Source organism: Cebus imitator, unplaced genomic scaffold (assembly GCF_001604975.1).
Source record: "Cebus imitator isolate Cc_AM_T3 unplaced genomic scaffold, Cebus_imitator-1.0 Scaffold695, whole genome shotgun sequence".
Taxonomy (NCBI): Eukaryota; Metazoa; Chordata; class Mammalia; order Primates; family Cebidae; genus Cebus; species Cebus imitator.
Genome location: NW_016108010.1, coordinates 624,282 through 645,669, shown reverse-complemented (window position 1 = coordinate 645,669; position 21,388 = coordinate 624,282). Strand labels below are relative to the sequence as shown.

Below are 21,388 nucleotides of genomic sequence, written 5' to 3'. Positions count from 1 at the left end.
TATCATATTGTAGAAGCTCAGTTAGTATTATTTAATTGGAATCATTGTCATAAAGTATGTCTATGAAATACACTCTCTAAATATTGTCATTTTTAATCTTTTCTATTTGAAAGGAAAAAATGGTTATCTTTATTTAGATACTCTTTACTAACGAAAGATGACCTTGAAAAGAATCCTGAAGTTGTCATCTTAATTTTTTTTTTTTTTTTTGAGACAGGGTGCCTATCACCTACTCTGGGGTAAAGTGATGTAATCATGGGTCATTGGAGCCTCAAACTCCTGGGCTCAAGTGATCCTCCTGCCTCAGCCTTTCTAGTAGTTGGGATTCCCAAGTAGTTGCTACCACACCAGACTAATTTTTAAATATTTTTTTTCTTGAGATGGGCTCTCACTTTGTTGCCAAGGTTGGTCTCAAACTCCTGGCTTCAAGTGATCCTCTCACCTTGGCTTCTTAAAGCAGTAGGATTACAGGCATGAGCCACTGTGCCCTGCCAATTTTTTAAAATCACTAATTGAGTTACCATTTAAAAAAATCCAGATACATTTGAAAACTATAGGTAATACACTTGGTTGGTTAGATTTAGTCAATATTAGTGGGAGATAATTTTTTAGGAGAAAAAAGGAATAAAAAGCTTTTTTTGGGGGGGTGTTATTTCTGAAGGCTGAACAACTAACATTATAGTAAGCTACTGTACATGAGTGAACTATGACATTTAGATAGAAGTATAGAGCTTTTTTCCTCTACAGCCATGAGTATTAAACTTTGCAAGATATGAAAGTAGTAGACTCTTTCCCTAGAAAATTTGACATACGCACAGCATTTTATAAAAGTGACAAGGGAGTCATAGATCACTACTGAATTTTGATTCCTGCCTTGGACTTGGGAGAGACAGCCGAGACAAGTTAGGGTCTTGCAAAGATGTCCATGTGACCACTGATCTCATGAGATTTATGGACCTCATTGACACTTGAATTGAGGGATCCAAAGATTTTTAGATCAGTGAGGAAGTTAAGTGTTCTGACTTTGAGTTACTTTTCTTCTGAGTCCAAATACCTGCAAGGTGTGGTATGCAGCCAGTTCCAGTTTGGCTTGCAAAGACTTTTTCTGGGCCAAATCCCCAGCATTTCCGAATGCTGTTCTCCTGTGGTTGTTTTTCCAGTGTCACTAGACATGGTCAATCCTTAGGACATCCAAATAAGACAGTAAATGGAACACATCTAGCAAAGTTAGCTCATCATCTAGTAACTTGTTTTCGCAGTTAATTTTACAATTTGGCATAGTATTGACATCCTTGCACTCCAAAACAAAGCTCATTAGAATGATCTGGAAAATTGAAGGAAAATTAAAGTTTTCCTTCAATTAATTTTTTTTGTTCTCTGAATTTCTTTCTGTAGAATAGATTTGTTTTTAAAATGTATAGCCTTGGTTACTTATTCATTTAGCCCTACCAACAGGGAATACCATTCTGGACTCTAGACCTGGTTCCTGCTTTTCTAGTTTTCCAGTTTCCGTATAAATATTTAACGTATATTCAGTACATTCCTAGTAATCTTCTAATCATTTGCCTGTCTCTGTTTTCTCTTTGCTTCAAACTGTCTTACCATACTAATCATGCTAAATTTACTATCGTGTCCCTTCTCTGCTGAAACATGTTCAGTGTTGCATCACCACTTATATAAGTAAGTCAAACAAGACTGAATTTTTAGAAATTATCTAGTTTTCCCTCTTTATTTTACAGACAAGGAATAGAAGTTCCACAGAGATGATGCTATGTGTCTATGCAGAAGTGACTTGCTGTAGAGTTCTGGTGGTAGCTCTGTTCCTCCTGTACCTCACCAACTCCCATTTGACCTCCTTAGCTCAACATTTGGAGGGTCCCTCTCAAATGCAGTTTTCCTGGAACATTTCTTATCTCTTATCTGGTTTCCCTAACACACCATGAGCTTTCCTATTTCTTTTCCTTTGCATAGGACGCTTACCCTATCTAGAACACCTCACTCCCTTGCATTTAGTATTAATAGAAATTCATACTCACTCACATACCATGGCTCACTAAGCACTTAGTATTTTATATGAGTTATTTAATCCTTATAAATCCATTAGCTAAATTCTACATGATTCCCATGTTACACATATGATAGGAATGTAGGTTGATTCCATTTCTTTCCATTGTGAATAGTACTGTGATGAACATAAAAATGCATGGGTCTATTTGGTAGAAAGATTCTTTTGGATATATACCCAGTAGTGGGATTGCTGGGTTGCATGGTAGTTTTGAGTTCTTTGAGAAATCCCCAGACTTCTTTCCACAGTGGCTGAACAGTGTATATGCGTTCCCTTTTCTCTGCAGCCTCACCAGCATATGCCATTGTTTGACTTTTTAATGACAGCCATTCTAACCAGTGTGAGATGGTGTCTTATTGCGGTTTTGATTTGCATTTCTCTGCTGATTAGTGATGCTGAGCAATTTTTCATATGTTTCTTGAGCCCTTGCATATCTTCTTTTGAGAAATGTCTATGTCTTTTGTGTACTTTTTAATAGGGTTATTTTTTGCTTGTTGAATTAAGTTCCTTATAGGTTCTGGATATTAGATCTTTGTTGGATGCATAGTTTACGAACATTTTCTCCCATTCTGTAGGTTGTCAGTTTACTCTTTTAATAGTTTATTTTGCTGGGCAGAAGCTCTTTAGTTTAATTAGGTCCTAATTGTCAGTTTTTGTTTCTGTCAGAATTGCTTTTGAGGACTTAGTCATAAATTCTTCCCTAAGGCCAATGTCCAGAATGGTGTTTCCTAAGTTTTCTTCTAGGACTTTGATAGTTTGGGGCCTTACGTTTAAATCTTTAATTCATTTTAAGTTAATTTTTGTACATGGTGAATAGGAGTCTAGTTCCATTCTTTAGCATATAGCTAGCCAGTTATCCCAGCGCCATTTATTGAAAAGAGAGTCCTTCCCCATTGTTTATGTTTGTTGACTTTGTCAAAGATCACATGGCTTGTATGTGTGCAGCTTTATTTTAGATTTTGGATTAGAGGTGCTCAACCTGTATAATACTTAGAAAGTAATATTAATACAATAATTTATTAAGTGACCACAAATATCTACAACTTGACTAAGTTCTCTTCCCAATGTAATTAGAAAGAAACCAATGAAAACCAAGAAAGTAATAACGGGGAGACTGCACTGTGGGTAGGTGTGCTGAGCCCCAGCACGTAAAGCTAAGGTTTGCATTCTACCTGCACCAGTTACTTCTAATGCCTGTGACCTTGGGGATACCAGTTAATCTCTCAGAGTTTCCATGACCTCATTTGTAAAATAAGCTTAATAAGATCTTTCATGGGCTTGTGGTAGAGACCGTTTGTGAAAACTTGTTGTAAATTATAAAGCACTGTTTCAACAACAGTATTATTTTTCAGTCTCACCAGAAATTAAATATCAGTAAATCAGCTTAATGAAAAAATTACTTTATTATTATTCACTGCCTCACTGCCAGTGGTAGAGTGCAGGTTTCAGTGTTTTTGTCAGGGAACTTCTATAAGGCTTCTTTGAACCAACAGTTGTATATAAATTATTCATGAAATGGAATTGGTCAGCATGCTCTTTACACTTTCTTTACTTTTTAGACATATACTCAGATCCCACACTTTCTAAATACTAACCTAATTATTGTATTTTTAAAATAATGTAAATTATGCTTAAGAAAGGGCTATATTGTCAAGCAGCTTGTGTTCAGAATACCTGCTGCTTCTTGCTGTTTTTTTTTTTTTTTTTTTTTNACCCAGGCTGGAGTGCAATGGCGCAATCTCGGCTCACCGCAACCTCCGCCTCCTGGGTTCAGGCAATTCTCCTGCCTCAGCCTCCTGCTGAAATGCCTTTAACTTTCCTGGTTTATTCGAAATGAGATAGAATATTGCTGCTTAGTTGTTGCTTTCACATCTGCAAAAGGTCTGCTGTGTCTTTGTCACTAGGGTTTACATAAAATAACTGGACCCTTTTGCTTTTCAAAGATGAGGATGAAGATTAAGAAGAGAAAAGAAATTATGGAAGCCTGTTGAAAATTTTGAGAGGAAGAAAGTTAAGTGTAAATAGTAAGGGAGTTAATTCCTAAAATAAATGAAAAAAAATGCCATCATGTCTGGCAGCTCATATGTGTTTTCAATAAGCAGCAATGGAATGGATGCAGTGGCTCACGCCTGTAATCCCAGCATTTTGGGAGGCCAAGGCAGGCAGATCACTTGAGGCCAGGAATTTGACACCAGCCTGGCCAACATGCCGAAACCCCGTCTCTGCTAAAAATACAAAAATTAGCCATGTGCATGCCTGTAGTCCCAGAGGCTGACACATGGGAATATTCTTTAAGTCCAGGAGGTGGAGGTTGCAGTGAGCCAAGACCGCACTACTGCACTCCAGCCTGGGTGACAGAGTGAGACCCTGTCTCAAAAAAGAAACAAACAACAAAGCAGCAATGATTCTAATATTTTATTTAGGATGACATTAAGAGGGTTGATGGTGAAGATTCACAAGTGGGAAATACCCAGAACAAGTGCCCAGAGAGTTTAGAGTGTGAAAATATGTAGTAGAGCTAAGAGACAAAGGAGGCTCTGCTCTTGAGGGACCTGGGTTCTGGTTCAGATTTAACACGTGTTGGCTGCGTGTCCTTAGTCAAGGTACTTGACCTCTTTAAGCCTCAGTTTCTTCATCTGTTAAATAGAGATAATATGTCAGAGGGATCTGATTATGTGAACCCAGGGAAGAAGAACCCTACGAAGTGCCTCATTTCAGAGCTAAAATGAGTGTGGGTGGCATTACTGGAAGTAGGATAGTAGTAAGCACCATGGGATCAGTTACTACCTTAGCTTCCATCTGACTACTTATGCCCATGCCTAAATTCATTTATCAGTAAATTGTTCTCAGATTCTAGAAGCTATTGACAAGACCAAGAAGAATCATACATATGATGTTATGGTAAACTTGTGCAAGATTACCTAGTCCAGCAAATGTGCATGTGATCTTAGTTTTTTGTAAGGAAAATAAAGTTTTTAGAGACAAAATGAGGGAAAAAATAAGTCTGCAAAGAAAGATAGACCTTTGAAGATGTAATGGTGCAAAACCACTGTTTTATGTATGTTATCTTAATACCCGATGGGCTAAGTCAATTGTTGGCTAAATTACTCATCTGGGTATTTTAATGATGATATAAGAGAAGGGTGGGGACAGCAAATTTAGTGCAGTGTGTAGGAAGAGAACCTAGAACTCTGTAACTTACCAGGATTATATGCCTCCAAAGTCAGTTGCCAATATAGCTCTCAGTAAAGAACATGGATTGAGTGTTTGGCATATTCATCTATCTTAATTCTAAGTGACCATTTGACATAGGTATCTTGGTCTTCATTTTATAAATGAGAGGAACCAACATACAGAGTTTAGATTTGTCCCAGATTCCTTCATCCCAAATATATTGCTTATTCACTTATGCTAGAATGACTGATGTCTGTCAGATGTTGTTTATAGCCTTTAAAACAACCTAGACAAATATTTGAGACTTCTCAAATTAAGAGAATTAGGTTACACCACAAACTGAATCTTTCTAAATTATTTGTTGTAAAGCGTTTGTATCTCATAAGTAGCATTGTTCTTTTGAAGTTTCACTGATCGTTTTTTAGGTTCAACATACAATAGTAGTTCTCAGATTTGGGTGCACATCAGAATCACCTGGAGGACTTGTTAAGTAAGATTCAGTAGGTCTGGTATGGCCTGAGAATTTGTATTTCTAACAGGTTCCCTATTGCTGGCACATCACTTTGAGGTCCACACTTTGAGAACCATTGACATAAAAAGCATATACTTTATGATTAATTCTATGGAGGAACAAGTAGGAAAACAGTCCTGGAGGGGAATTCCAAAATCACAGATGGAAGCTGAAATTCAGATCATGTTTACAAAACTCAGTAGGTTATACCTAGCCAGGCATAACTGAATTTGGAGTCCAAAAGATTTGCATTGTCACTCTTTATTTTGAAGAGTGCCTTTGATTACAGAGGGAAATCAAGGATTAAAGATTAATATACATGTAAATATTGAAATCCATTGGTAACTTTAAAAAGCACAACAGTTTTGTATGTTTTTTTCCAAACCACTACAAATATTATTAATTGATGTGTAAGAGTTTTCTTATGGAATTCTTTTTCTTTCTTTCTTTCTTTCTTTTTTTTTTTTTCTTTTNTTTTTTTTTTTTTTTTCTTTTGTCTCTGTAGGTGGCAAATCTTCCGAAAGACTATATGATAACCCTCAAATATGTCCCCGGGATGGATGTTTTGGTATGTAAGCTACATTTCTGAGTTTCATTTTAGTAGCTCACAGAAGAAATGGGATCGTTCATATTGAGATACTACATTAGTTACTATTCAGCAGCTTGCTTTTTATCAGGATTTGAAGAAGTTATCTTTGGAATTTGACTTGCAGGGCTTTTTTTTTCCCCTCTCTTAAGCAACTGTTAAACTTAATCAGTGATCATTTCAGCACTGTAGACCTGTATAGTTATTCTTCAGCATCCTTAGTGGATTGGTTCCAGGACACCTTCCAACTCTCCTCCCTCGGATATCAAAATTCTAAGATCTTCAAGTCCTTGCTGTGAAATGGCATAGTATTTGCATGTAACCTATACACGTTCTTCTGTATGCTTTATTTTTAAATTTTTAAATATTTAAAATTTTTATTTTTCACCATGGAAGGCCCACGGGAACTCCTGTATGCTTTAAATGAGTTCTAAATTAATTCTAATACCTAATATAATACATATATTACATAAATCATCGTTATACTCTGCTTTTAAATTTTGTTTTATGTTTTCTTGTTGTTTGAATATTTTCCATCTTCGGTTGGTTGAATACACGGATACAGAGGGCCATCTGTACTCCCAAAGTAAATGAGATTTATCTTCTTTAGACCTAGTCACAGATTTCCTTAAACATCCCCCCAAAAAGGGTTTGAGTATAAGTTTATGTAAATTATTTTCATAGATGACCTCTCTCACGTATTTAATTTGAGAACACAAATATTTCGTCTCTGAATTTACCAGCAGTGCAATAGATTCTTAGAACCTTACGACAAGTGTGTTTACTATTATAAATACTGCTCTATTGCTGAAACCAAGAAATTTTATTTTTCTTATTACATAGTATCAGAATTCATACATTAAAAAATATTTCAAGCATAGAAAATAATGTAATATCTGTATACCCATCACAGAGCTTATCAAACCTTAACCATTGTGCAATATTTGCTTGAAATATTTTTTTAATAATGAAACGTTGCAAGTGTAACTAATGCCCTATGTATGCGCCTTCCCTAGCTTCATTAATCCCCACTTTGTCTCTTAGTGGTAACAGTTATTCTGAGCTGGACTTTTTCATTCCAATGTGTGCTTTCAGAGCTTGTAGTGTGGACAGTATTCCCTGGAGTTCCGTACAGCAGAAGGAGAATTCTCTTATATGTTTACTGCAATGTATGCACCCATACATAAGACATTCAGCTTTGTGCATATTTAATAATTTTCTTGGCTGATTAGAGAAACTCTGAGGAAGGCAAAATAGCTATTATGATTCCTATTTTACAAATGATATTTTGAGATTTACAGCTCAAAAGTATTTTGTCCAAGGTTATGCAACTAGAAAGTGACAGAGTCTTAAAAAGAAACCCCCAGGTCATCAGACTCTTAACCCTGGGTTACAGAAGGTAAGGATCTAAATAATTACAATACTTAGGGAAAGTGTTTGAAGGGAAGCCTCTAGGTAATAAAGACCCATCCCAGATCCTTCCTGACTGCAGCAGCATTTAGGATTGTGATTGCCAAGCATTCAAAGAAATCCTGGGGCTCTTTGAAAAACAAGTGTTAAACTGAAAACAACTAAATAGAATATTTTGTACTGGTATAATCATAGCCTGTGCTAAATCATAGATTTCAGTGTAGACTGGTGATAGCAAGAGCCAAGCTTGTGAAAATAAAGCTGATTCACTGCCACATATTTTGTGCTTGTTTCTGTAATTGAGAAAAGTCTATTTGATTCTGGCATGCTGTCCTGGCACAACTGCAGAAACACTGTTCTTGGCCACCACTGTGGACAAGAAAAATAAGGCCATGCTTAGAGCATTGGGCAGAACCAGGGGTCTCACCCTTTGTTTTACCTTCATGTTGAAATGTTGGTTTCTGCCAAGACCAGAGGAGTTTCTCAGTGGGGAGGCCTCTGATTATTTGCCAGTGGTCAGAGTCCCAGCTGCCTTATCTTTTGTCTTTAAACAATAGAGGGTGGAGTGGGATTGGGTGCCAAAAAGATTCTCTGGGGCCAAAGCAATAAAATTCTGCCTGCAGGCACTGGGCAGAAGAAAGCTCTAGAATAGAATACACTTTTTTTTTTCTTTCTTTCTTTTTAAAAACAGCTAAATTCTCCTGGAAAAGGGAGTTCACTTTTCCAAGGTCCTTCTTAGAAAATTACCTAGCAGATTCTGTCTCACAAATAGCAGGGTATGATCAACCACTTACTGTTTAAATCTAACGATAATCACCAATGCTATTTTAAACTCTTTGAAACTATTATATTGGCAGACTGTTAAAATTTCCTTTAACTTCCTAACATTAAAAAATACCTAAATGTTTCTGGTCCTTTACATTGACTAGTAATGTTATTGTAGAAAGAATAAAAATGACATTGCTGTATTGCTGCTGCACATCTTCATTCATTTTAACTTCCATAGCATTACATAAACTGAGTTGCTTGTGATATTTTGAGTTAAAAACTCTTCATTAATTTAATTTTTTTTATTTTTAGCTATTATGGATACATAAGAGTTGTATATATTTATGGGATACACGTGATATTTTGATACAAGCATGCAGTATATATTGATCAAATCAGAGTAACTGGAATACTCATCACCTAAACTTTATCATTTCTTTGTGTTAGGAAGATTCCAATTCTACCCTTTTAGTTATTTTGAAATATACATTTTTATTAACTGTAGTCACCTATTTTGTTACCAACACTAGATCCTATTCCTTCTGCAACTTTTACTTAAAGTATATATTCATCAGTTTACTTTAAATTTTTTATTTGCAAATAATTTTAAATTTACAAAAAAAGTTTCAAGAATATTTAAAGAACACCATGTTCCCTTTAATCCAGATTCACCTATTTTTAACATTCTGCCTCATTTGCTTTATCAGTTGCTTTCTTTCTATGTATGCATTTGTGTTTTATTATGTTTCTGAACTTCTTGAATAAGTTGTATACATCATGGCCCTTTACTCTTAAATACGTCAGGTGTATTTCCTAAGTAAAGGATAGTTTTTTACCTAAACACAGTACATTTGCAACTTCAATAAATTTTATAATAATTATAATTCTTTAATCTAGGTCTGTATTTCAATTTAATCTTCCTTTTTTTTTTTTTGCATTTTTTTTCCTCCAGTATAATATCTAATCTAGGATCATAATTTGCATTTTGATACCATGTGAATAATGACTCCCAAATATACCTTATTCTGGGAATATATGACCTAACATGGCAAAAATGATTTTGCAGATGTAATTAAATTAAGGATTTTTAGATGAGAAATTTATTTTGGATTATCTGGGTGGGCCCACTCTAATTTACATGAGTCCTTATAAAAGGGAGGTAGGAGAGTCAGAACCAGAGAGGGAGATTTGAAAATATTACACTGCTGGCTTCAAAGATGGAAGAGGGATTCACAAGCCAAGGAATGTACATGGCCTCTGGAAGCTGGAAAAGGTTTCCTTTAGAGCATCCAAAAGAAACACATCCCTAATGAACACCTTGATAATAGCCTATTAAGACCTATTTTAAACTTCTTACCTCCAGAACTGTAAAATAATAAATTTGTGCTGCCTTAAGCCACCAAGTTTATAGTACTTTGTTATAGCAGCAATAGGAAGCTACTATGTCATGTCCCTCTAGTCTCCTTTAAGAGTTTCTTGGACTTTCTTTGTCTTTATGGTTCTGATATTTTTGAATGAGACAGTCTTCCCCTTTAAGAAAAGTGTTTCTCTTTGCAACATTGACTGATATTTCTTAATGCTTCTGTTGAGCTTATGCATTTCAACTGACAATGCTACGTAAGTGATGATGCGTCCTCAGGTTACCACATCCAGAGGCACACAGAGTCCATCTTCTCATGGTGCTGTTTGTTTTGATCATCTGGTTAAGGTGTTCAGCTATTTATGTATATTTACTCATTCACAATTTTGGGAGAGACACTTAAGACCCTGTAAGCAAGGCTTCTCCTTATCAAAGTTTCTCCCGCATATTTAGCATCTATTGATGATACTTACCTGAACCAATCTTTGTGATCATTGTCAGTTTTTCATTAAGACTTTTTAAAGGCACAGCTAAATGTGGATGTGATTGGCAGCATATAGATAATACTCTAACAATAAGCCTTCCAGCCTTCTTCATTCTTCAATACCCTTCCTCAGGCATGCACAATTTGACTTACTGGCTATTCTCACCTTCTTTTGCCTGGCCCTGTTACCTCTGGGCTCTTTCCATTTTCTTTGATACCTCAGGATTTATTATTGATGTTTTAACCCTTCCTGAATAAACAGAGTGATTAAAAAAGAAATACATCTGATTACTTCATTCCTTCCTCTTTACATTAATTGAATGGCTTTCCGTTGCTCTTAGGAAACAGCAAAAGGAGCTGCTTCAACAAGGCCTCCAAGGCTATAGTGATCTGGCACCTTTCCAAATCCTTTTTTAGTCCCTCATCATTACTTGTTCCTTGCTGCCACATTTCTTCTTACTTGGCTTTCTCTGTACCTGGAATACTGATTGGTTCTTCTGTCTAAGTAACACCTGACTCTTTTAGATTTGAGTTTAGATTTTTGATGAAACGAAATTGTTCTGTTGGGAACTCTTTTTATAGCACTCTTCGGAGTAGCAGTTTTGTATGTATTTGTGGGATGATTTAATGGATAATCTTCCACTAACCTGTAAACTTCACAGAAGCAGAAACTATACTCTTTTGCTCTGCATTAGATTCTCAGTGCCTCATGGATGCTCATAGGCATCTAATGAATATTTGTTGAAAGGAAGTGAAGAAAACAAGGAAGAAGAAAAGTTCCATAGCATATAATCATTTGTAATTTCCTTAAGGCACAGATTTGAACTAAGTATAGTCCACAAGGTTATGATGATGAAGTGAGTGCCTATAACTCATCACACAGTATCTGCACTGCAACATTATTATCTTCTTTTAGATATTTGTGCATTTTCTGAAAGATTTTAGGTATAAGAATTGTATTATGCAATTTTGAGGAATCACAGCTTTTTTAAGCCTTCTGTTCTGCTTTGAGTCGTTTTTGTATTCAAGAACCAGCTTATTGTTCCCATTTACTAAAGGCTGAGAGCCAAATTCTTGAACCTGATGTTCATGACTCTCCGTAATCCTACCCTACCCTACCCTAACTGGCTCATCTGAATACCCATTATTCCCCAACACAAACTTGCCACCTCAGCTACATGCATCATTTCCTCCTACAATCACTGCGTCTATTCTCAAAGGATGCCCTTTCTTCTCCCATCCATGTATCCAAATTCTATTCACAGAATCATGCAATATCTTGGAGCTGAACCCATCTTAGTGGTCATCTCCTCCAAGGTCAGTTTAAGATTCCTCTTTCGCACAAGGTCATTTTCTGCTGTTTCAGACCATACTTTCTCTCCCCTGTATCATTTGATCAGGTGAAACTGGCATCACATCTATTCTGTGAGTATTTTGCTTGATGCCTGGGACATGGTGGTCAGCAACACTAACATTGCACCTGCTATGTGGACCTTATCTTTTAGTTTATCATCTTGCGACTTATATGAAATTTGTCCAGAAGCTATTCATTTTGGGTACATGATCATATATTGCTTACATAGAGCTTAATATTTTAAGTGTTATATATTCATCTCAAAGTATTATTGTGAGAAATAATTAAGATACAAAAAGGTGAGATGTAGTATGCATATAATAATTGTCAGATACCATCTTTATTATTTTGTTGTTTTCTCTTTTTATTATATTTTGACTATCTACAGAGCAAGGTTGAGATCTTTTACTCCTGTGTATCTCCTCACCATTCTTTAGACAAGCCAATGTATATTGTCGCTCCTCAAAAAATAGTTATGAATAAACATTTAACTCTTGGCAAAAATGCTAGATTTCCAAGCCTTGAAGGGGCCCATCGTATTAGTTTAGACTCTTGTGGTTCTCATTAATAGTAAAAGTCCCATTATTATAAGGACACTAAAGAACAACATCCCACCCAAGTGCCTGGGTGCAACAGGCCTCATGAAAGGACTGGAACCAGGATTGGGAACTATCAGTTTTTCTTTCTCCATCTTACAATCTTTGTTTCTCTGCCTCGTTCTATTTGTGCAGATTTTTTCTCCTTTGTTCCAATCACTTGGTAGAATGTAACTGCCCGAGAACTGCCAGATTTACATATTTCAATTTCAGCCCTACTCAGAGACTAATTATCGGTTTCTAATTATCAATGCCAATTTTGGGGAGGAACTTTCTGATTGGCCCATCCAAGTCAGGTGTCTATGATCATCCAATCAACTGTGGCTACAGGATAAGCTCACTGTTTGTAAGCATGAATTCTGAGGCTCTACTCCTACATCATAGAAAGGATTTATTTAAAAGGAGTACACATAAAATATTATTTGAATGAATAAAATATGATATTAAATGCTATTCGAAGTAGCTCTTTTGTACTCTACTACAGTACAGGGGCCAGTCTTCATAATAAGTGATTATATTAAGATGTTGTTCAGATTATCAAGGCAATTATTGTCTGATAGAAATACAATGGAAGCCACATTCATAATCTTAATTGTCTGGTAGACCCACTTAAAAAAAAAAAAGTGAAAATGAGCAGCTGAAATAAGGATAATGAAATTTATTTAGTCCCATGTATCCAAAAGTATTGTCATTTCACCCTAAAAATCAATATAAAAATTATTAATGGAATGTTTTATATTTTCATATGATTGAAAATCCAGTGTGTTTTACACCTACAACATACTTCCATTCATACACTAAATTTTCATTACAAATAGTTACTCCATATTCAGATATTTTATAAAATTTACCATTGAAAAGATAGTCACATTTCTGTTTTTTTCCAAATATACTTAAAAGTTTTCCAGTCTCTAAATAAGATGATAATTATTGACTTTTCAATGTAAAGAAATTATAGTTAAGTAAAATTGACATTTTAGTTCTGCAGTCACATTCAATGCATTTTGAGTGAGAGGAACTGCAGATGGATAGTGGGATTCCTATATTGGCCAGCACCGATTAGATAGGCCCCTTTATTTACAGCTGGGGAAACTGAAGCCCAGAATAGATTAAATGACGTGCCTGAAATCACAAAATGAGTTGACAGAGTTGGGACTAAAAACTGGGCCTCTAGTTCATCACTGCTACCCTCACTCCCCAAACCCCGCTGCTGTTCCTTCTCTGTTCTATTTTAGGTCTTGCCTAGGGGCCATTTATAGGTCTGCCCTGGGAAACAACACATATTTAGAGTGCTTCGGTTGATTACTATCTTAACCAGATTGAGGTTTCGACATCACTTTAATTCAAACAAGAAATGGAAAGTTAGATACCTAAAGTGAACACTGAAGACTCAAATTAATCGTTCAGAGAGAGGACTAAAGCAAATCATTACAAAACCCAGCTCATCCAAAAAGAAGTTAAGATTTCATAGACTACACTGGCAACATGAACATGCAATATTTTGCAAAATGTTTTTATAGGAAAGTTTTAAATTTGCCTGCCAAGGAATGTTTGAGAGTAGAATGTCAGCTTTCTAGCCACAAGGATAAAAACCAAAAGAGTGGTAAATAAAGTCCACAAATGGCAATTGTCATGATTCCTCAGAGAAATTTACTTTCACTGGTATGACTCTAGATTAAAATGAAACAGAATGAACTGTTTCTGTTCCCAAGAAATATCTTAACTGAGCCTAAGAATCATGTGTCTGGTCCAGACCTGAGACCACTTGAGTCATAGTGAATTTGGCAGAGAAAACACTTGAGTTTTATGTGCTTTCACTATCCTTGTGGCTACTAGAACAAAATGAGTGATCAAGAGTCCTGGTTTTCTTATGTTTCTGTGTAAATCTGTTGTGTAACCTGGACAACACACTTCACTGCTCTAGGTCATAGTTTTCTCACTTATGAAATTGATGAGACTGGTCCTCAGTATTCCTTTTAGGTCTGAAATATGATGATTCTTATGACAGGGCTCTAGAGTTTGATTGCTCATCCCAGAGGTAGATGCTGAAAGCACAAGCAGAAAGGCATGTTTTGTGCCTTAGGCACGCATACCTCTAATTCCAGCAAGACCGAGGTTTGACACAAATTAAAGAAAGTAAAACAAAAACAAACTAGGCAGTAATGCTGGTAATTCGATTAATCAGATTGGAAGTCTGGGTGAATACTTCTTAGGAATATTCTTCAGAAACCTCATGGTTTATTAGCCAGGGCTTTCCTCTCTGAGAATCTCTAATTGATATTTCACTAACCCCTATGAAAAGAACACTCTCACTGGGTAAATACTAACTTTAGGTCCTAAAAGAAAGCACATAGAGATCTCTCTGTGAATAGCTACCGAATGGAAAGTAGCGTGAAGTGCATTAATGAAGAAGTGTTACAGTATGTTTTATCTACTTTCAGCTTCTTATTCCATAAATTTTACCATGATTGCTCTTAAAGACTGCCTGTGGGCTGGGCGTATGGCTCACGCCTGTAATCCCAGCACTTTAGGAGGCCAAGGTGGGTGGATCACCGGAGGTCAGGAGTTCAAGATCAGCCTAGCCAGCACAGTGAAACCCCATTCCTACTAAACATACAAAAAGTTAGCCAGGCGTGGCGTCAGGTGCTTGTAATCCCAGCTACTTGGGAGGCTGAGGCAGGAGAATTGCTTGAACCCAGAAGGCGGATGTTCCAGTGAGCTGAGATCCCGCCACTGCACTCCAGCCTGGGCAACAAGAGCAAAACTCCATCTCAAAAAAAAAAAAAAAACTTTTTGAGCATCTAATACCAATACCAAGGTGGAATAATGTGTCAAATTATTTCACCTAACAAACCAGCACAGTTTCTTGAATGAGGCAGGAGATGGAGAGGAGAAAGCATGCCAGAATTAGCAAGTCCTCAGGATGATTTTAAAGCACATGGTTTATTTTAGCTAGTTTCTCAAATTTACTGGTTCTGGAACTACAGAGATTGCCGTGTCACATATTTTGTGGAATTCATATATTATTATTATTTTTTAAATTTATGCTTAGTCTTAGCATATGCATATATTTCTGTTGTTAGTCTTTGGAAATAGTCCTATTACTAGTTATGTTTAGAATATTTTTAATTTTATTCATCTTTAATTACATATTTTATTTAATCATTTAGTGAGATCATGGTTTTGGTGTTCATGGCACTTTAAAATTTCTAAGGAAGTTCACAGTTTTTAACCTAATTTTCAGTGGTAGTGACATGCCAACAGCCCAAGGATATTGGTTCAATATCATTGAGTCAGTTTGGATTCTAGGAAAATACATGTTATAAGTATGCAGGAATAGAAAGCACACATTTTTAGTAGTCCTAGCTAGAGCTGCTATAATTAACCAAGAAAACATAAGAGAGCAGCTGTCAAGAAAGAAGGTATGAAATTGAGAGACTGGAGTCAAGAAAAAAGTTTTTACATCCAAAGAAGGATCTATATATTTCTTCTTTTGGAAGCTACACATATAGGTGAATAAAACATGAAAATACTGTACATACACTTCAGGAATTTAATTTAATTTCTTTAAGAGAGACTCGTTCACCTAATACACTTAAGGAATTTAAAAGATATTATTTGTGTCACCTCTGACATCCTATATGACTGTCAATTTTCTTAATCCTTCACATCTTCTAGTGAAAGAGAGAACATTATATCTTACTTTCTTATAATTAATACCATTGAGGTAATATTTATATAAAACTATTTACATTTAAAATGTCTCTGAAAAATAAGAAGCAGTGATAATGTCATTTATTAAGGCAAAGGAAAAATACATTTGTGAATTTGACAACATTTAGTCATTCATTTCATAATCATAATCTTGGAGGAATTGAAAAACAGAAAGACCTACTGTCACCTCACAAATGAAATACTTTGTTCATTGTGTTTTATTCTCCTTGAAAATCATTGCTGATATTTAATTAAAAATTACAAAACTGCTAGACATTCCAGTCAAAACTAGTTTCCTCTCTTACAAGCAGGCAGGTCAAAACTGACTGACATTTAATATTATTTGTTAACCATCGTTTTTTCTTAATAAACCCAAGAATCTTAAAAAACCAATACATAGCTGGTTAAACAAATTACTGAAAACATAGGACTCTGAATTTATGATTCAGCCTTTTCCACATAAATAATAGCACAAGCAAAAATAAAAAATGAATGAAACATGATTGCAAGGGTTTTAGAAATATACAATTTTTCACCTATGTAGGCATGTAGTTTATATCAACTATTAACAAATTGTTCATGACTTTAAAATGCCAAACATTAGAGTAGGATTAGATTGTGGAATTTACATGGTTAAACTGTAAGAAAGCACAGGATTGAGGTTGGAAATTTTACTGGAAAGAGTTAATTGTTTAGACTGTTGATTTAGGTATGTGAAAATGGGAAGAGGTAGGGTAATGGCTAAATAGGAACTAGAATATAAAATGTAAACATAGAGTTCAGTTGAAAATAGTGGTCAACAGAAGTGGCAGTAAGCACCCCAGAATTCCTCAGCTTAAAACTAAGAAACAAATCGACAAAATCTTTTTTACTTTAACCACAAAGAGAGCAAAATGAACAAAGTACCCATTCATATAAGACAACTATCACAGAAACAAAAGGAATGTCTTAATTCAAAACAAGGGCATTTGATTTTGATTCTTACTTACCAGAGATCCAAGGCAAGTATATTCATAAAGTGAGGAAATAGAGTCCTAAGAGATCAATACCCGGAATTTCATTGTTAGAAAAATTTGCACAATTTCAGAGGAATGAATTGGTGAAGGCTACTCTATCACATAAATACTATTCAAATAGCATTTATAGCGCATGCTGTGTTCTGCATCTGTTCATTGTTGATAGGGCTTACTGTCTATAAGGAATTATCACTGTGTAAAAGGAAAGAAACTTGCAGAGCAATGCAGTATCCGAGGAAAGACTGACAGCTTTGAAAGAGACCTGATAATGACGCAAGTAGGAACTTGCATGTGCTTGAAATAAGCATTGATTTAACAAAACAAAGACTCTATTCTGCACATGCTTTGGTAATACATATTCTTTGAGAACTTGGTTATGATGAGTTGAAATGGCCACTTGAACTAAATTCCCATGTTGAAATTTGTTTATCTTTCTTATCTGAAGCCAGAGCCAAAAATCCTAAAAGTTTTGAATGACGGTTTTGTGGTTCCAGGAATTGGGGCTCACCTATCTGCAGATACACCTGTTTCCTTTATGGCTGTATTATATTAAGTAAATGTGTTCTATTAAATGAATATAAAGCAGCCACTCCTATACTTTAGAATAAATACATGATTTGAGCCAGATGCAGTGGCTCATGTCTGTAATCCCAGCACTTTGGAATGTTGAGGAGGGAGGATTGCTTGTAGCCAGGAGTTCAAGAGCAGCCTGGGCAACAAAGCAGGACCCCACTTATATAAAAAGAAATTAAAAATTAGCAGACGCGGTAGCATGTGCCTTGTAGTGCTAGCTACTTGGGAGGCTAAAGTGGGAAGATCACTTGGGCCCAGGAATTCAGCATTGCAGTTAGCCATGATTGCACCACTGCACTATAGCCTGGGACTCAGAGAGAGAGCCTGTCTCTGTAAAAAATTAGTATAAATAAATAAATAAAAGACTTTTTCCACAGAGATATTCTGCTGTTAAGTAGAGAAATAAAGCTTGGTAGTTGGATTTATTTTATATGCCATCAGTTACTCTGAGTACAATATTTTTGTTCCAAGTTGTATTAATTATTTATGTTTTTAATGTGCTACTTCAATGTTAGCTATTACAAATAATAATCTTATTTTTGCCACTGCAGCATTTTAGCAGTTTCCACTTAAAAGATCTTTATAAAAAAGATAACACGCTAAAATTATATAAAGTATGCAAACTTACAATTTCCTCCTCCTGTTACAAGAGTCCCTCCTCCTATAACAAGAGTCTCTCCTCCTCCTGTTACAATAGCCCCCCCCTCCTATTTCAATATTTTAAGTAAGGTAATATGAATTTTAACAATCTGGCTGGGCACGGTGGCTCATGCCTGTAATCCCAGCACTTTGGGAAGCCGAGGCGGGCGGATTATTTGAGATCAGGAGTTTAAGACCAGCCTGGCCAACATGGTAAAACCCTATCTCTACTAAAAATACAAAAATTAGACAGGTGTGGTGGCGGGTGCCTGTAATCAGAGCTAGTCGAGAAGCTGAGGCAGGAGAATTGCTTGAACCCAGGATGCAGAGGTTGCAGTGAGCCAAGATCATGGTACAGCACTTCAGGCTGGGCGAAATAGTGTGACTCTGTCTCAAAATAATAATAATAAATAAATAAAAATAAAAATCTTAAAATTCATTTAATATACTAAGAACTTTTTCCTTAATAATCTATACCTATCTTGATACACAGTTACTTGGAGCAAGGTTTAGCAAACTATACCCTGTGGGCCAAATTTTTTTTAAGGCCAGCCAGCTAAGATTGGGTTTTACAGATGAACCTTTGCAATCTATTTGGTGATAGAGAATGCTGACTTTGCACCCCAACTAAGCAAAGTGTTAACCCAAATAAAGGATTCCATTCTTCTCATTAGTAGATCTATATTGCAAAAGATTACAGTATATACAATTATTGTGCAAAATAAATTATACTGAATTATCACATTTTAAAATTTATAATAAAAATTTTGTGGATATGTGCTTTGTCTTGTTAAAATGTACCTACATAATATCCTTGATTTTACTTCTTGGCATGTAAAACCTAAAACAGTTAATACTTGGCCCTTGGCAGAAAGAATGTGCTGACCCTTGATGCAAAATATTTTTTCCCATTCATTCATTTTTTTTAAATCACTTGCACATACATTCAGTAAATTGTTTCTGAGCAACTCTCATTTACCAGACACTGTTCTAGGCATAGGGGACATGACAAAGAGCAAGATTTAAAAAAAAAAAAAAAAATTGCTGCCCTCATGCAACTTATATTCACATTATCTACATTATCACCTCACAACTTCCCTTCATGGGAGGTGCCATTATTTCCATTCTATAGACAGATGAAGTGAGATTCAGTGAATTTACGTAGCTGGCTTGGAGTCTGTCAGTGAGAATTGAACCTAGTTATGCTTGACTCCGAGGCTTGAGCTTCTAACCAATGGGTAGAACTGGATTCATGGGCTGGGCTCAATGCTTGGTTTAATGGTCTACCATAACAATCTTGAAGTTCTTTATAGTTTTTGGACAAGATTTTGAACAACAAATACATTTTCATTTTGCATTACATTCCACAAATAATGTAGCTGGTACTGCCACTACCAAAAGTGGTTCTTCTCTCTCAGACTACATTCCTCCTAGGGCTGTTTTATAAAACACCCACATGAATTTATCTGTCTAGAAGCCTTGAAATCTATCAAGCACTTTAAAAACAGAAGCTATTATTAAGCAATGGTTTTATATTCTAGTCTACCAAAGACTAGAAGTTCCTTAAGGGCTAGGATTCTCTCTCACAGTAATATTTTGTGATTCCCTCTGCATCTAAAGCTTTTTTGAGAACATAGTGACTAAATAATTACAATTCTTCAATAAAATTAAATTATGTTAATATCTTAACTTTGTCAAAGGTAAGACCTGGCTCTGTCTTGGCTTAATTTTCTTCCATGGAAGAGCAAAATTTCTACCATCAATATTTTTCCTCTGGTCTGTGTGCATCTGTGAATTTTGAAACAGACTATGTATCTGAGACTCAAGAACTGACTTGTTCAAAGGAGATCTTTTTCCAGCAACCAGTGACTAAAACGTGTTGATAGCTTTGAAGAGTACTCCGAGTTTCACGGCACAAGTTTTATGGTGCTTATTAAAATAGCTGTTTTGTCTCCATTTCATATCTTGCAGCCAAGTCATTGCTGGATAAGCGAGATGGTAGTACAGTTGTCAAGCAGCTTGACTGATCTTCTGGACAAGTTTTCAAATATTTCTGAAGGCTTGAGTAATTATTCTATCATAGACAAACTTGTGAACATAGTGGATGACCTTGTGGAGTGCGTGAAAGAAAACTCATCTAAGGTAACTTTGGGTTCATTGGGATTGTTTTTCATTATCCTTCTCTAAAAACTCATGCTTCTTGGTGCTGTTGGGGAAAATGGGGCACATTTATTTATGAGATTTTGATTGGTTGAACTTCAAATTTACGAATCTTCTAAGATTGCAAAAGTTGAGCAAAGGAAATAAGTATTTGTAGTTATACTGCAATACTTAATGTGCGTTCAGACTTAAATATTGTCTTCTAATATAAAAATACCACTTATTTACATTACAATGCAAAATAAGCCCTGCCTTTTTCTTTATTTTCCATAAGTGAAGTCCTGAAAATCTTCCTATTAAGTTACAAATGTTCATTGAAATGGAAAATTGTAATAAACATATCCCTGTCCTTTTATCCATAACGTAATTACCCCATAGGTCACAGCAAAGAAATACATTTTGGCTCCTCAAAGTCATTGAATAACTGGTCATCACCAACTTCAGGATAAGGCATGACATATGGAATAGGCAATGTACTCCAGAAAAAAAGAGTGAGATGTTGGAGTTTAAATTCTGGTTCTGTCACTAATGAATTTTGTAAGCATAACTTCTTTGTGCCTCACTTTATCTTTAAAGTGGAGACAATGCCAGAATTCCTCTAGTAGGTTTGCCATTAAATGATGTGTGATGAGTACTTTAACACCATACCTAGTAAAATAAGTATTAATACATTTTGTCATTTTTTTCATCACACTTTGTTTACAGCAGAATCTTGCTTAAGAGATCTGATTTGGTATACAGTTCAAATGGCCAATGATTAGCTTAGGAGACTTCTATAAGTTTAAATCCAAAATTTTAAACAGAATTCTGTACCTTAATACCTAAATGCTTTTTCCTGTGTCCCTTCTAAATTCCGGCTATTCTTCAAGACTCAACTTTAATCCTATTTGTGCTCTCCAATCTTTTTTTTTTTTTTTTTTTTTTGAGACGGAGTTTCGCTCTTGTTACCCAGGCTGGAGTGCAATGGCGCGATCTCGG

General features: G+C 35.6%; 1 protein-coding gene across 1 annotated transcript in view; it reads left to right on the top strand.

Moving 5' to 3' along the window:
- The window catches only part of KITLG (KIT ligand), a 51,293-nt gene that overhangs the window by 6,715 nt on the left and 23,190 nt on the right, over window positions 1–21,388 (top strand). The window contains exons 3-4 of the mRNA XM_017518661.2: window positions 6,256–6,318; window positions 20,222–20,392. Coding sequence (XP_017374150.2) covers window positions 6,256–6,318; window positions 20,222–20,392 — 234 coding nt within the window. The remainder of the gene's footprint in view (window positions 1–6,255; window positions 6,319–20,221; window positions 20,393–21,388) is intronic.